The sequence below is a fragment of the Corvus cornix genome, chromosome 8 (genome assembly GCF_000738735.6).
Source record: "Corvus cornix cornix isolate S_Up_H32 chromosome 8, ASM73873v5, whole genome shotgun sequence".
Lineage (NCBI taxonomy): Eukaryota > Metazoa > Chordata > Aves > Passeriformes > Corvidae > Corvus > Corvus cornix.
In genome coordinates this window covers 21,512,312-21,526,974 of record NC_046338.1, presented here as the reverse complement: position 1 = coordinate 21,526,974, position 14,663 = coordinate 21,512,312, and the positions used below count along the sequence as shown (strand labels likewise).

General features: G+C 37.1%; 2 protein-coding genes and 1 long non-coding RNA gene across 7 annotated transcripts in view; 2 read left to right on the top strand and 1 right to left on the bottom strand.

The window, feature by feature from the left end:
* CAMSAP2 (calmodulin regulated spectrin associated protein family member 2) overlaps positions 1-9,248 on the top strand; it is an 82,277-nt gene extending 73,029 nt beyond the window's left edge. For 2 of the 4 annotated variants that reach the window (XM_039555719.1, XM_039555717.1), the window contains 4 exons: positions 896-995; positions 2,953-3,068; positions 4,379-4,497; positions 5,997-9,248. In XM_039555719.1, the coding sequence (XP_039411653.1) occupies positions 896-995; positions 2,953-3,068; positions 4,379-4,497; positions 5,997-6,302 (641 nt within the window). In that variant the 3' untranslated portion in view covers positions 6,303-9,248. The remainder of the gene's footprint in view (positions 1-895; positions 996-2,952; positions 3,069-4,378; positions 4,498-5,996) is intronic. The other 2 variants (XM_039555720.1, XM_039555718.1) reach the window with 2 other exon arrangements.
* Positions 76-14,573, bottom strand: LOC120410366. 2 transcript variants are annotated; one of them, XR_005602452.1, is made up of 4 exons: positions 14,491-14,573; positions 13,302-13,914; positions 12,782-12,853; positions 76-162 (listed from the first exon to the last, which is right to left on the bottom strand). It is a non-coding gene; the product is annotated as an uncharacterized LOC120410366 (long non-coding RNA). The 2 variants fall into 2 exon arrangements; XR_005602451.1 differs by having other exon boundaries at positions 12,782-13,914.
* WDR47 (WD repeat domain 47) overlaps positions 10,986-14,663 on the top strand; it is a 29,934-nt gene continuing 26,256 nt past the window's right edge. Inside the window, exon 1 of the mRNA XM_019291594.3 lies at positions 10,986-11,233. The gene's annotated coding sequence lies outside the window, so the exon portion shown is untranslated. The remainder of the gene's footprint in view (positions 11,234-14,663) is intronic.

Here is a 14,663-nt window from a genome sequence, read left to right as displayed (position 1 = left end):
CATAGAAATGGAAAGATCAATGTCACTTACCTGCTATGCATGCATGCATATATCAACAAACAAAAACATTAGCTCTGAAAACCCAGTTGAGGGACAAATGTGTGTTGCAAGTTTCATGCACACCCATGTTTTCTGCACTAATCTCTTCTTGCACCTGTAGAGCTAAGAATGAATAAAAGTTGGGACATAAGAGATCAATAAATAAAATGGTGACTATAAGGTAAGAATACTTAAACTCACACAACACAGACAAAATTAGAATTTGAAAGTTACTTTTATATTTCATGGGTTTTTTCTATTTTGCTCACTTACCAACTGCATGTATAGTTAAGAACATAGCAACACTAACCACGTGGAATAAGTTAGCATTCTTTAGATACAAAAGAGCTTGCAGTAATGACTGGAAGAAGTATGGCCAATTTACAGTTAGAAAAAGTAACCAGATTGCTCAGTGATCCTTTTTGTTACAGCCTCCTCTACCTTTGTTGTTGTGCTGCATTTGCTCTGGCTGCTTCCCTCCATCTTCCAGTGTAATTTAAAGTATTTCCTTAACACCTTCCAAGAATCCATCCTAAGCTTTAAATTAAGTCTCTTAAGCTCTCTTTCAAGAGGACTTATTAACTTTAATTGCATTCTTTGATTTGCATAGTGCCAATATTCCCATGTCCGTGCTTCCCATTAGTGCTTAGTCTGAGCCCATCCCTGGTGGCTGCCAAAGGCTGAGTGTCAGCAAGTGTTTACATGAAGTGCAGCACATATGCATGCAGGTATATCATGGATGGGTGCTAGTCCCATGCAGAAAAGCTCTTACTGACTTTCAGATGCTGGTGTTGGTCTGATGAACAGACTCTCCTACTTGCATAGGTTTATAAGCTTTAACTTTGTTTTTATCCAGGTTCACAGCTTTATCGTGTTTTTTCAGTATCTAGTCTTTCATTGGCATCGCTGAATACAGGGGACAATGAGAGTGTGCAGTCAGGCAAGAGAACACCAAGGTAAAGCTAAAATAACCATTTCATTTAATAAAATTTGATAATCAGCTATGTAAAACTAGCATGAATTTTTTAGAGGTCGTGTATATATTGTGTACTCCGAGAACAGGTATGTTTTCCTCATTTGAGACATGGATAGTTTCCACTGTCAGACATTCGGGAACCAAGCCATGATCATTTGTTTTGCAAATTTTACCAGGTAAACCAGTTGGGCAGGTATAAATGAGGTCGAAACAAAATGCTGTTCACACAGCCTCTTTAATTCACCTGCTTGTATCTAAGTCTCAATTTGTGGATATTTTCTAAACCTGTATGCTACGTGCAACTACATAGCTGCTGTTCTTTTTTTAACATAGAAGTTTCTTTTCTGTTTGGGTTTTTTTTTTTTTTTTTTTAGCAGTTGTACAGGGAATTATTGAATGCTCACTAGGACTTCAGCCTTTTCCAAACACCAGAATTTATTTTGCATTAAAAAATCACCTGAAAATAACAGAGAAATTTTAATTTTTTTATACAAAATCTGTATTTCATTCAGAGGAAGATTATTATTTCTGTGAACTACTTGATAATACTCAGACAAATACTTTTTTTTTGTATAAAAAAGAAATAGGGAAGAAAGGCAGACTAGGAAAAGGGGGTTGATAAGGAGTACTACATATTATGATATTGCATGTCATGTTTTCATGGCCGCTACACACTATTCATCAGCTCTGACAAGACTGAAGCTGGCTTCAATTGACTTCTCAATTACCTTGATGTCTCAAGAACTGACTTTCCAGTTATTACATAAGAAACTTTCATAAATGATCCAATTAGCCTAACATCTCTTGTCATCTCTTAAAAATTAACAGTTTTAATTGAGAGGGGGATTTCTTCCAGCTATATTAGTTATTACAAAAGGCTTGATGTTGCTCATCTACGCAGTCTTTACAGGAGATGACCCCTGTGTATGGGGCTGTAGTTGTACAGTGCTGTACTGTGCTTGTAACGAGCAGTACATCTTCCTCAGGCTTTGGATCTGATTTAGGGGATTGAGACTTTTAAAACATTATAATGGTAACAAAGTTAAAAGAATTTTCAATATCTTTCCAAACCCATATTTTCACCTTGTCCCTGCATCGCCATTGTCTTTGATGATTCCACTGAGAGAGTCTCGGTGATACATTTGTCACCTTCTTCATGCAGGTGCTAATCACAAAAGGTTTAGGATATATTATAAATTGAATTTTCACCTGTTGCTGATTTTACTGAAAATGAGCATGCACACAAATGTTGACATGGTACCACTTTTTTCCATATTCTGTGCCTTTTTCTCACTAGAAAACTTTCATTACAAGCTGCAAATTTGACTGCCTTTTGCAGTAGCCACAATCGAAAGTATTTTGAATATCTTGCAATAATTTAAGAAAACTTTACTATCTTGCTTAGACCTTTAAATGCAAAATTATTGACATTTGAGTGCAGCCTGAAGAAATACAGCAGCAGAAGTTATTGCTTGTGAAAACAAACATTAGAGAGGAAATTGTTTTTCTGTCTTAAATATAGCAGTTCTCACTGCCAGTTGTTGCAGTCATAAGTGTAAATGAACTAGATTTTTACTTCATATTCATCATTCTATCAAGAACTGGTTTATTCACTACATGAGATCACATTGTTTTGGCAGTACATGTTATAAGTAACTCAAATTCCCACTTAGTAATTCTGTTTCACAACCAAGGACATCTATTAGGTTTCTGTCCCTCAGAAGGGACAGAAGTAGCCCAAAAACTGATTAACACATACCTCACCTAAAGACCAACTTCTTGCATCACTCAAAACACAGTAAATATTGTGCATTTAGGTTTATATTTTATAATTCAAATCATCGTGTTCTTAGTACAGTTTGCCTTCTTTTCATATTAGAAGGCTTCTCAGCTGAACATTGTAAATTGTTTTAATAGATTTTAAAACTAATGTTTAGGTCTGAATCTGTGGAAGGATTTTTATCTCCAAGTCGCTGTGGTAGTCGTAATGGAGAAAAAGATTGGGAAAATGCATCTACAACTTCTTCAGTTGCCTCTGCTACAGAGTACACAGGTCAGTGACAACAATATTCAGAAAAGTACCTGCCTGGTAGCGGTCCTATGCATGAAAAGTTTTCAGTTACCTTGATTTGGCTTCCTGAAACTTAATTGAGTTTTACCCTTCAAAGTAGAGGGTAATAATACAAGGTTAACATTTTAAATCCAAAATAAAAGTACTGACTCAATAGCATTTGTGATAACCAGAATAAACCGCAGTCAGGCTCAGAACAACACATGGGCTCACACATCACTCTGTACTTCAGTAGTGTCTCTAGCAAGGCACAAAGCATTGCAATTTCAACTCAATTTAGAATAGAGTGACAAAAATCAAAAACCAAATAGCAACAGCAAAAAATCTGTGTAGCAATGCAAATATAAATATTCTGCACCGTTTGTTTCCTAACAGATCCTTTGTTGTTTATTAAGAACTTTATGATCTGACTACTAATTCTTTACTATATTATGAATCAAATAATAATGGTATTTTCCTCCCTTTTCTCTAACTATACGACATGTGATACTGCCAAGACCTTGCATCATCAGGATTATAAAAGCTCCACTTTTGCCAACCTAATATCACTTTCTTTGTGAGAAGAGTAGCATATGGTTAGGTATTTTCTAGGCTCTTTTTTGCCCAAAGCTTAGACAAACTGAGATTTAATCTTAAATTTAATTGATGTTTGTACATTATTTTCCTTTCCAAGACTTGGAATTGGTACTCACATGTTGGGTTTTTTAATGGTCTAGATCCAAGTACACATATATTTCAGAAATTAAAACAGGGGAGATTTCTTGTTCAAACGGATGAATCAAGTCATTTTACAGACAGAATAACCAGACAAGTGTAAGGCCAGATCTTCCAGGTTTTGGGTGAAATGTTTCTGGAATTGCAAAGAGGAGAGGCAACAGTTACTATAAGCACTGAATATGCCTCACTGTTATACCTCTCACCTTTGAAATCACAGGTGTAGAAAAAGAAAAAGAAAGCCTTTCCTCTCTCCTGGACAACTGAAATTTTAGTTAGAAACAGCAAAATGTTTTGTTGTTCATAGAAAAGGTCTTCTGAGAGAAAAAATATTTACCAAGGCTGCCAATAATAATGATTTAATAATGAAAGACACATTTGTAAGTAAATTCAGTGACAGCTGAATGACATTTTACCTATTTGTGAAAGTTGCGGTCTCTAACCTTGTTCTGTATTATTCCTGGATTTGTGATTTTATGCATGCAAAAGTTCCACACTAGAAGTGCTTCACAGCATTTGAAGTAACTCTTTGTTGGCTTATTGATTAATTAAGCTTATTTGTCATTCCTTTTCCATAGGACCAAAGCTCTTCAAAGAACCCAGTGCTAAATCCAATAAGTATATAATTCAGAATGCACTGGCACATTGCTGCCTGGCTGGAAAAGTAAATGAAGGTCAAAAGAAAAAGATCCTGGAGGTAAGAGTATCTTTCCCCTAAAAGCATAAACACTTAAGTCAAACCAAAGTCAGGCATTATGGAGACTCTTAAGCATAAATACAAATATTGAAAGGAATCCTCAGAGATTATGGCAGCAATTAGTGAAGGGATTGAGTAACTCCTGTGACTTGCTTCCTGTGTAGGCAGAAAGGCTCTCCAGTGCTGTAGAAACAAGAGCTGTTACTTTGCACATGCAGCACAGGAAGCTGAATTAATTCACGTGTTTAATTAATAGTTATTGCTTGTTTTATTGGAGAATTTCATAATGTGTTCACAGTTGTTTTCCCTTATACATAGAGATCCTCAGACTGGGAAATTTAGAACTAAAGCACAGTGCCCTCATGAACAGAAAGAATTGAAATACGTCCCTTCTAGACTCTTCTCCAGTTTCCAAGCAGTAGGGCAAATTCAGGACTTTCTATTAAAGGAAGGTGCCTTCCAGTCTTCTCTCTTACACTGCTATAAACCTTTCTGAAGGTGCACAAATATTGTAAGGGTAAGAACTCAGGGACCAGTTTCCGGGTATTTCCAGGCAAAAGGAGTAACACAGAGTCTGAACCTTGAGAGTAACAGGACTGTTCCATTTACCAACTATGACAAATACAACAGATTAACTAGATCAAACATCACAGACACTTGGAATCCAGTTTGAATTTCTTTCCTGGAATAAATTTCACAGCAGTATTTCTTGCCCTTTCTTCTCTTGGTAATCCTTCTGCATCCATGTCTAGATGCTGCTTTCTCTGTCTTTCCAGACACTTTCTGGAAATACCAAGTCAGGAATCAGGACAGAGTCTTGCCATTTAAGTAACTTGGAGCAAAATGACCCTCAGAAATCCCAGAAAAAAATAGCTGCAAAAATGTCATGCCTAACTTTAGGATGAAGCATACATCACTTGGTAGAGGCTGTATGTGTTCAGGGCACATGTCCCATAGAAGGTCTGTTAGGTGGAATAGGAATCTGAAGACTTCAGCTAATAAAGAACTTCTGTTCAATACATTTCAACTGACTTTATGGTTTGACCAAGCTTAAGTGGATTTAGGGATGAATGAAATTACATTTTAGCACCAGAGGGTCTTTCAGACATACTGACACATCTGAAGTTTCTTGTTCCCAAACTTGCAAATATTAGACCAGCTTGATGAAATGGATGATGAGAAGAATTTTTATCTGGTCTATAAAAAGACTTTTAGGATGTCTGTTCTTGAGGTACAACTAAACAATTATAGCTGAAATTGTCTAAGTAAATTAGGTTTTGCTTGAGATGGAAATCTACCATATCAAAATTCAGACAGGTGAAGCTTAGCAAATTCTAATGATTGAAAACAAGGTCTTTTAGTGGACAGAGTTAGACCTAAGTTTCAGCTCTGGTAGAAAACTAATTCAAAATGAAATCTAATGATTTAGAATGTTATCTAATTACAATGCAAAATTCATATTCTGAATGTTTTTCTTTCTTTCTTTCTTTCTTTTAAAGGAAATGGAAAAATCTGATGCCAATAATTTCTTAATCTTGTTCCGGGATTCAGGCTGCCAGTTCAGATCTCTGTATACGTACTGCCCTGATACTGAAGAAATCAATAAATTAACGGGAATAGGTCCTAAATCTATAACAAAGAAAATGATAGAGGGACTGTATAAATACAACTCCGACAGGAAGCAATTTAGCCACATACCTGCCAAAACTTTGTCTGCCAGTGTTGATGCAATTACCATTCACAGCCATTTGTGGCAAACCAAGAGACCAGTAACTCCTAAGAAACTTTTACCGACCAAGGCATAGTAGATGGGAAAAAATTTGCTTGAGACAATTGTGATAAACTTGCACTTCATCTTTACTGCCTATAGGAAATAGATTTCTAGTTGCCAACAAGACTCTTAGAACTTAAAACTGGACACCGAGTTCTATTATCATGTCCAACTGGAATGTAAACACAGTGTTTAGGAGTGCAGAAGATTAACTCTTAGGTGAATAATTACGAGTGATTACAGAAATGTTTGACTTGTGTGGAGATTTGTATGTGCTAATGCAACATATAGAGTATATTTGCTCTGTATTTTGATTAGATACACTGAAGCACTGAATGTTCCTCTTTAGTGACTCAAACTACATTTTTTACATCTGTTGCCTTATATGTTTGTATTTGTGCTTGTCTTGAAATATTTTTCTTTCACTAAAGAAAAATTTCTTAATATTCTCAATACCATTGAACTTTGCATACTGACTTACAGTAAAGACTAAATGATAAATTGTATGTCACTGAATAACAGCTGAATGGGTCTGTTCTGCAAGATCCTTACTGTGCTGTAACAAAATCAAGATTCATTCCCCTGTGTATTTTTAATTCTTTTTCAATTAAATAGTACTGATTTGCTTATAAACTAAACAGTAAAGGAAAAACCTTTGAACTGCTTGAAGTTTCCTTCAAATGAATTATTTAACAACTCAGGGTAAATTTAGGTGATGCAATTATTTCTGTTTCAGTAAGTTGCCATCTGAGATGTATGACTGACCATGTGCATGTTCATAACACCATTAAAACTCAAAGTAAAAAGATTTGGTAGGTCTCTGAAACAGTTTAAACAAGTGTGCATTCATTGCTTTGCACGGCTCCAGCTGCAGAGAGAGCACATGGTCAGGTCCTGCTTCCTCAAGGAAGGAATAGGAACTCATGAAACATTCAGAACTAGATCCCTGATGTTGCCTAACAGAGCACTAAATATTCAGAAGAATCACAGAATTCACTAAGTCACAGATCTTTGAGAAGTTGTTTATCTAATTCCCATTGATTTTAAGATCCAGGCCACTTCCTGCCTTCAGATCTGCCAACTCAGACTTGAATCAGTTTTCTAGGGAATAGACATCTGGTAAGAATTTTCAGTGTGTCTTCGTACATTGTTTTCTTGACACTAACAGGCGATGTCTTGTGACACAGCAATTTTTAAATACATACAGCAAAAAAGCCTAAATGACATTTCAGTAAATCTATGACATGACCATTTGCAAAACCAAACTCTAGGCATATTTCAGTATTATTTATAAAGGGCTGCATTTTATTTCAAAACAGTGTTTGACTATTTTGTTTCAGTGTTTGTTTCTCTTATAATTTGCTTTTAACATAGCACTGTTCTGAAAAAAAAGAAAACACAAACTTGAAGCCTCCCCTAAATCTGTGGCTATTTTGATAACATCGTACACCAGAGAATTTGTTGGGGGGGGGGGGGGAGGGAAATCTCATTCTCAGGAAAAGACTTGAATGATTTGTGATTCTGTTCTGTTTCAGTGTTGTGACAACTCCATTCACATAAGACAGTATTGTGCTATAAGTATGTAGTCCATTCGGTTTCATGGGAGACTAAAATGATGTTCATATTTCTCTCATTAAACTGCTTTGAGAGAAACTGCCTCACTACTACAATGTGCTCCTTTACTTAGAGAAAAGATGCACAGGAATGAGATGTCATTAAGCAGTTTAGAACAGTACTTTTTTAAATTATTATAAGGCCTTAGGCATCAGTGCATCTGGATTATAAACATTTTCTCAAAAATGCTGTCAGTTTACTGTAATTTATGTTCTTATATTTATGTATATTTGTTAAAACTGTAAAAAAAGAAAAAACACTTTAAAATACATGTTTAATATGTATGTGGCTCAAAACTATTTGTGGTTAGCGGATTCCTATTGTTTGCATGTATATCACCAGGATATGTAACTCTTATATTTCAAGTGTATACATATTGTGTATATAGGATATAAATAATATTAAAAAGGGGGGAAAGAGGGTTTGCACATTCTGCCTGTTAGACAGTTCCTACAGATACCATTGTAGGAATATCTTGAAAACAATATGAAACTGTGTATAATATACAGTGATTCAAGAAACCAGGAGGTTGGAATTAACTGACACACATATTGCGAATAACTTCAGAAGAAGTTTTATCATGGGAGGCTTTTATTTCTAAAATCTGTTCTATGATTTAACTGAAGATTTGCAACACCATAAAGACACATGCATCAACCTAATCAAAGTGAGCTTAAATACAGGACAGGAATTCTTTGAGTAATTTAAAATATATATGAATGTATTATGAAATTTGCATTTGTCAACAGGTTAAAGATTTGTGCAATGTCTAAAAGTAGAATGTGAATAATGCAGTTGAAAATTTCATTGCTCGCAGTATAAGGTTTTACTTAATACAGGAAAAGTAAAACTAGAGATGCTTTTCCTTTTTAAGCCTGCAAATTTTCTAATTACAGTGGATCTTTGGTTGGGATCATGTTTAAAAAAAAGAAGAAAAAGGAAAAAAAAAAAAGCTTTCCATAAAGGCCAGTATTTATCACTGACCTTTCCAGAACACACTGGTGCTTTCATCAGGGGTATTATTATTGTTGCTACGACTGAATTGCCAAACTCTCGTCTTAGTTTTTGGAGCAAAATTTCATATTCTAACAGTCATAATAGCTACTGATTTTTTTTTTTTTTTAATGTTAGTATGACTGTTAGTTTTTATTATTTGGCTGTTTAAAGCCAAATTCAGCTATTTAATTATGATTTATTGGGCACTGTTGAAAAATGTACAGTGTATTGTGTGCTTACTTGTCCACTTCTATGGAGCATAGCTTCCATATTTTTTCAAATGCTGTGCTGTAAAATATTGTCATTGCTACTTATGTGGTACAGTGTAGTTTTTTCCTTTCATTTAAATAAAAGCATGGCACCAAAATAACATTTTTTTGTTTTCTTGCTTACCTCTAAATATAAACTAAAATTATAAAATGTTCACATTATTGTTTCAATCTTGTTTCTTCTCGTATTTCAGCAACGTGGAAATTGCAGGAAATATGCACCATTGTAATTTCTTCTTTTGTTTCCCATCTTTGATCACACTTGCATGGATAATCTAGCTTTCTGATGTTATCAGAGGAAGGCTATTGAATAATTTGGCTTCGTATTTCATTAGTGAGGACAACAAGGTGTTACCCTGTTCTCTTCAAAACTGAATTTCACAATTTTAAGTCACCTGATAAACTTCTAGGCTCTAGTTAGCTTCCATTTTTCCAAAGCCACAGAAACTTACTGGTCAGGTTAATAGGTTTGCTTCAGACTGATGTCAAGATGAACTGAAGTCTTATCTTTGTCAAGATACTGTATAAAGCATGTGTGTGAAATAGTTTGTACTTGCTAGTGATGCTCTCTTGAACAGAAATGCTACCAAAAAAATGAGGGGTCTCTTCCAGATTCATAAATTAGTAATTTTCCAGTCCAAATCATGTCTTTTTTGGAGTTTTGTGTTGTCCTGCTGGGTTGCAGAGTAAGAGCAAGGACTTGCTGAAAGTGGCCATGACATCCCTGCACTGTCAACAGGCAGACTGAGTTGCTGGGCTAACTTACACAGATAAAGAATCTCAAAACCGCAGAGCTGTTTGAAGAGTAACTTCAAGAATACCAGCAACCTGACAGTAGGGCTTTTAATGCTGAATTGAAAGCTACTGTGGAAGGAAATTAATAGCTTGCCCTCTTCCCCCTGAAAACTGGTTATTTTTCAGCCAGCTCAGTCAGTTCCCTGTACAGCATCACAAACAGGCTGACACAAGCAAGGAATTATGTTGGAACACAAACACCCAGTTGCACCCAGTAAAGCTATTTTTTCAGTGGTGAGCCCAGCTCAAAATTTTCATCTAAAAACAGCCATTGTACAGATCTGCTTTAGAACAGACTTTGTTTTTCTATCTTTTGGCAAATAATACCATCCCTGAGAAACTTCAGCTTCTGCCCTGGTTAATTTGACATAATATGACTGTACTGTGTGCCTGAATTTGTACAGAATTTCTGATTCAAAATCTGTCCTGCTGTGGGATCCAGTGCAGAGAGTCATGCTTGGAACAGAAGGTTTTGGATCGATCGCCACACAAATGTGATGCAAAAAATAGCTTTGTTTCTCAAATCCAGCTGTACTGATCAGATCAATGTCAGATGTCTTTCTTCCAACAACTTAATGAAAAAGACACAGGGCTACACCTTTAACTATTTAGATCTTTTCAAACGGCAAAGTAACATTTATTTGCTGCCTTGTTACTAATTTAATGAGCTGAATACGTAGCTTGAAGAATTGTGGCTATAAAGATTTATCTTGACAGCCACAGCCCTTTACAGCTGCTTTTACATTTTCTAGTTAAATAAATGAAAAACAACAAAAGGAAAAAAAATCCCCTATAAACACTCTTATTCCAGGTATAGATTGCAGGGGGAAAAAAGTACATTTAACATGTACAGTATCTTTGTTCATTTATAAGCAATTTATTTTTAGAAGCAAGCTGTTCCATTTAGGAAAAAAATATGTGATGTGTGTTTGTATATGCATACATACAGATGCACATTTACCTTCAGACTTACTTGCTTACATACAGAATACACGTTTTATTTAGACAACCACAGCAATGAGTCAAACGTGGTAGGCAAGTTACTCCAGCTTATTTCCTTCTAGCAAGAAAGAAAAGCAGCTCTTACACTTGAAACTACTGCTCCTGTAGGAGGCAAAGAAGCAATATACAACATGCACATTTCAGTACAAACTCTTTGGGAGATGGAGTTCTTTTAATCAAATTTCTGAATTCAAGGATAATGCTGATGGATGCTAGACAGAACTGCCTCTGATCAGGAGAGCTAATAACCGCCAGGATTCAAGAAAGGACAGAAAACAGCACAAACAAGGTAAGCATTCACTGAAAAAAGTTATTTAAAACTTTCTTCAGAATCTTATTCAGCATTACAAACAACTTGATGTATAAAATGCTTAGGAGTAAATAAGTATTTATCTTTGGATAAGCTGAGATACATGAAGTCACACCAAAGTGAAATAGAAATATAGATTTTTTAACTTTTAGTAGAAATATATGCTAAGTACCTTAACAAGTGCCTTAAACCTTGAAAAGCTGCAGCAGGGACCTTAAACTGCAGTTCTTACTGCAGTAGTGTTACCTTTTCACAGAATTCTTTACTTTAGACAAAATATAGATAGAACTATACTGTTCACATTTTTTAGATAGAGTGTTCACATAAACAGTAAGAGTTGATAGAAACTATATGCAAATCTGTGTAATACCTATGTAACACTGACAGATTTGTGTAAGCAAGATACTGAATTTTTTTCACATGTGTTTAAGCTTGCAGTTAATGGTATGTGAACTTCGTGGAGATGTACTAAGTAATATCTGTATGTTCTTTTATGTCTCAGTTAATGGAGCTTTGCGGAAAGACTAAAGGCTAATACAGAGCTTTCCATCATGGCAGCTCTGTCTTATCATTTCTTCATCATCACTAATCTAAGCGTCTGCAGTACAAGACCTGGCAAGGCCCCACAAGCCTGCAATTATTTAAATTACTTGAAGCCAGATTATACTTTGGCTCAGTATTTTTCTTGTTTAAGCTACCTGAAACTGGAGCTATGATGCTGACATAAAGAATTCTATAGATTATGCAAGAATACTGCTGAATTGTCACCTCAAAGTTCTGGAAATCCTTTCTTGAAGTGAGTAAAAACTGTTTCAGAATAAGGTTTTGGACAGAATTTTTTTCTAAGTTTTTACAAGAACATGTAAATATAACATAAAATGTAAAGAGTTGAATGTCTCTGTTACAAATACAGAAAATTGGGATTGACCCATTTTTAGGGCCAACACACAGAATCAGCTGAGTTGGAAGGGACTCACAAGAATCATTGAGTCCATCTCCTCGCCCTGCACAGGACCATCCCCAAGAGCCACACCACGTGCCTGAGGGCATTGTCCAAACACTTGAACTCTGTCAGGCTGGTGCTGTGAGCACTTCCCTGGGGAGCCTGTTCCAGTGCCCAGCCACCCTCTGGGTGAAGAACCTTTCCCTGATATCCAACCTAAACCTCCCCTGTTACAACTTCAGACCTCAGAGATCAGGGCCGAGATCAGCGCCTGCCCCTCCTCTTCCCCTCTCGAGGAAATTGTAACTGCAGGGAGGTCTCCCCTCAGTCTCCTCCAGGATGAACAGACCAAGTGACCTCAGCTGCTCCTCATGGCTTCCCCTCAAGCCCTTCACCATCCTCGTGGCCTCCTTTGGATGCTCTCTAATAGCTTAATGTCTGTTTTATACTGTGCTGCCCAAAACTGCCCCCAGCACTTGAGGTGAGGCCTCACCATCTCCCCCCTTGCCCGGCTGGCAATGCTGGGCCTGATGCCCCCCAGGACAGGGTTGGCTCTCCTGACTGCCAGGGCACTGCTGACTCACGTTCAATTTGCCATCGAGTGGGGCTCCCAGGTGCCTTTCCATGGCGCTGCTTTCCAGTGTCTCATTCCCCACCTGCAACATTTGTAAAATAGTCACACAATTACTATTTTCTTTTCTGAAGTGCTCCAAGCACAGACTGCAGCGCCCTGGTTTGTCACTAGGCAATGCAGATCTCCTCCTCCACTAATCCTGATTTTCAAGCTCTCAAAAACCCACACCCAACAGCTTTGCTCTTTATGGGAGTTACCTTCTTTGCAGTAATGAGTAGGGTGTTCAAAGCAAGCTCAGACCATCCCAAACACGTTTCTATGCTTAAGTAAAGAGTTCCAAACAACTAAAGATCTTCCATTGGCTCTCTTCCCATAGGATGCTACTATATGTATCCTCACCAAAACTTAGTAACAGTATGATTGCCCCCCCAGAGCAGGGCCACCAACTACTGCTACCTATTCTTCCTTACCTCTTCCTGAAAGGTTAGTTCTTGAAATCTCTTTCCAGAGTATAGGAGTTTGCTGCGTACCTGTGAAAGGTCCAACATTCTGAGCAGGAAACAGATTTCTCTTCCTTTCAGGTCTGTAACTGGGAAGAAGCTTTATCTTTCTTGCCATCCAGAGAATACAGTCTCATAGGTTTGGTCTCAAGACCTTCACTGAAAACAAAGCTACTGCACAAAAGATTAGTAGACTACTGTAAAACCATTCTGAAATCAGGATTAAGTTTAAAAGCCTATGTGTGTTTACCTAGAATTTTGTAGGTTAAACAAAGTTTTAAAAGGACTTTTCGTATCTGTGCTCAGTAAAGTTATACATACCGCTCAGTTTAGACAATTAAAGTTACCTTGTTTATCCACATTCCGATTTATCATCTCTACTGTATCATATGCATTGGAAAACAATTTCATTTCTATAATTACATTTTCTCTTAAGCAGAGCCTCCAAATGCAACTAAGCAACAAATTATAGCTTTGGAAGTAAATGGAAGTATTCAATATTTTACCAGCAAATATTCCTGGGAAGTAAAGTTGGGACTTGAATAAAAGGAACTGTCGAGTTCCACATTCTTTGCACATGCGCGGCAAAGTCACTGCTGTGCAGCCAGGCACACTCCTTGCTTTGGGACATATGTTTGTATTCCTGTTCAGAAAGAAGAGAGAAAAAATAACAAATTTCCCCTCTGCCCTTCAGCAAATCCTCAGCAAAACGGTTAGCAAGTAGACTTAACCTCACTGACATTTTGTGAATGCGACAGAGAATCCAGTTCAGCTTCAGTCAAATCCCTGACAACCTTCCTGGATCTCTGATGCATGGCACACATGCATAATTAACAACAACAACAACAAAAATTAAAAATCGTGCATCAACTTGTCAGAAAATTGCCACCATCTCCATTTTGGCAGGGCCTACCAGTGCACTGCAGTGTGCTCACAAGCACTCTGTCCAAGTGCTGTACTTGCATTTTAACATGATTTTCTGTATCGCATCTCACCACTGCATATAAACACAGAGCAAGACTGTTCACCATAATGACTCTGAGCTGCCATAATCTTTTGACAATCACAAAAATGTAACTGAAAGTCAAATTATATATGAATACATATTCATAAAACACAGGCATCACACATGCATACATAAGTAAAGAGTGTGCACTTTGCTGAGCAGTCTCCAGAAGCAGATGACAGCATAAGCACACTAAAAAAATCCCTGGCTGACCTGAGTCAGCAGCAGCATCTCATGCAGTACTTCAAGGTGCTGCCAACAAGACTTAAGCCCGTGCCGCACGAGCAAAAAGCCGGGTGGTGGCAGACGGGCAGTGCCGCTCCTGCCCTGCTCGTGTGCTGTGAGCGCCGGGTGCCTCGCGGGCGTCGGAGCGCAGGTGACTGCTC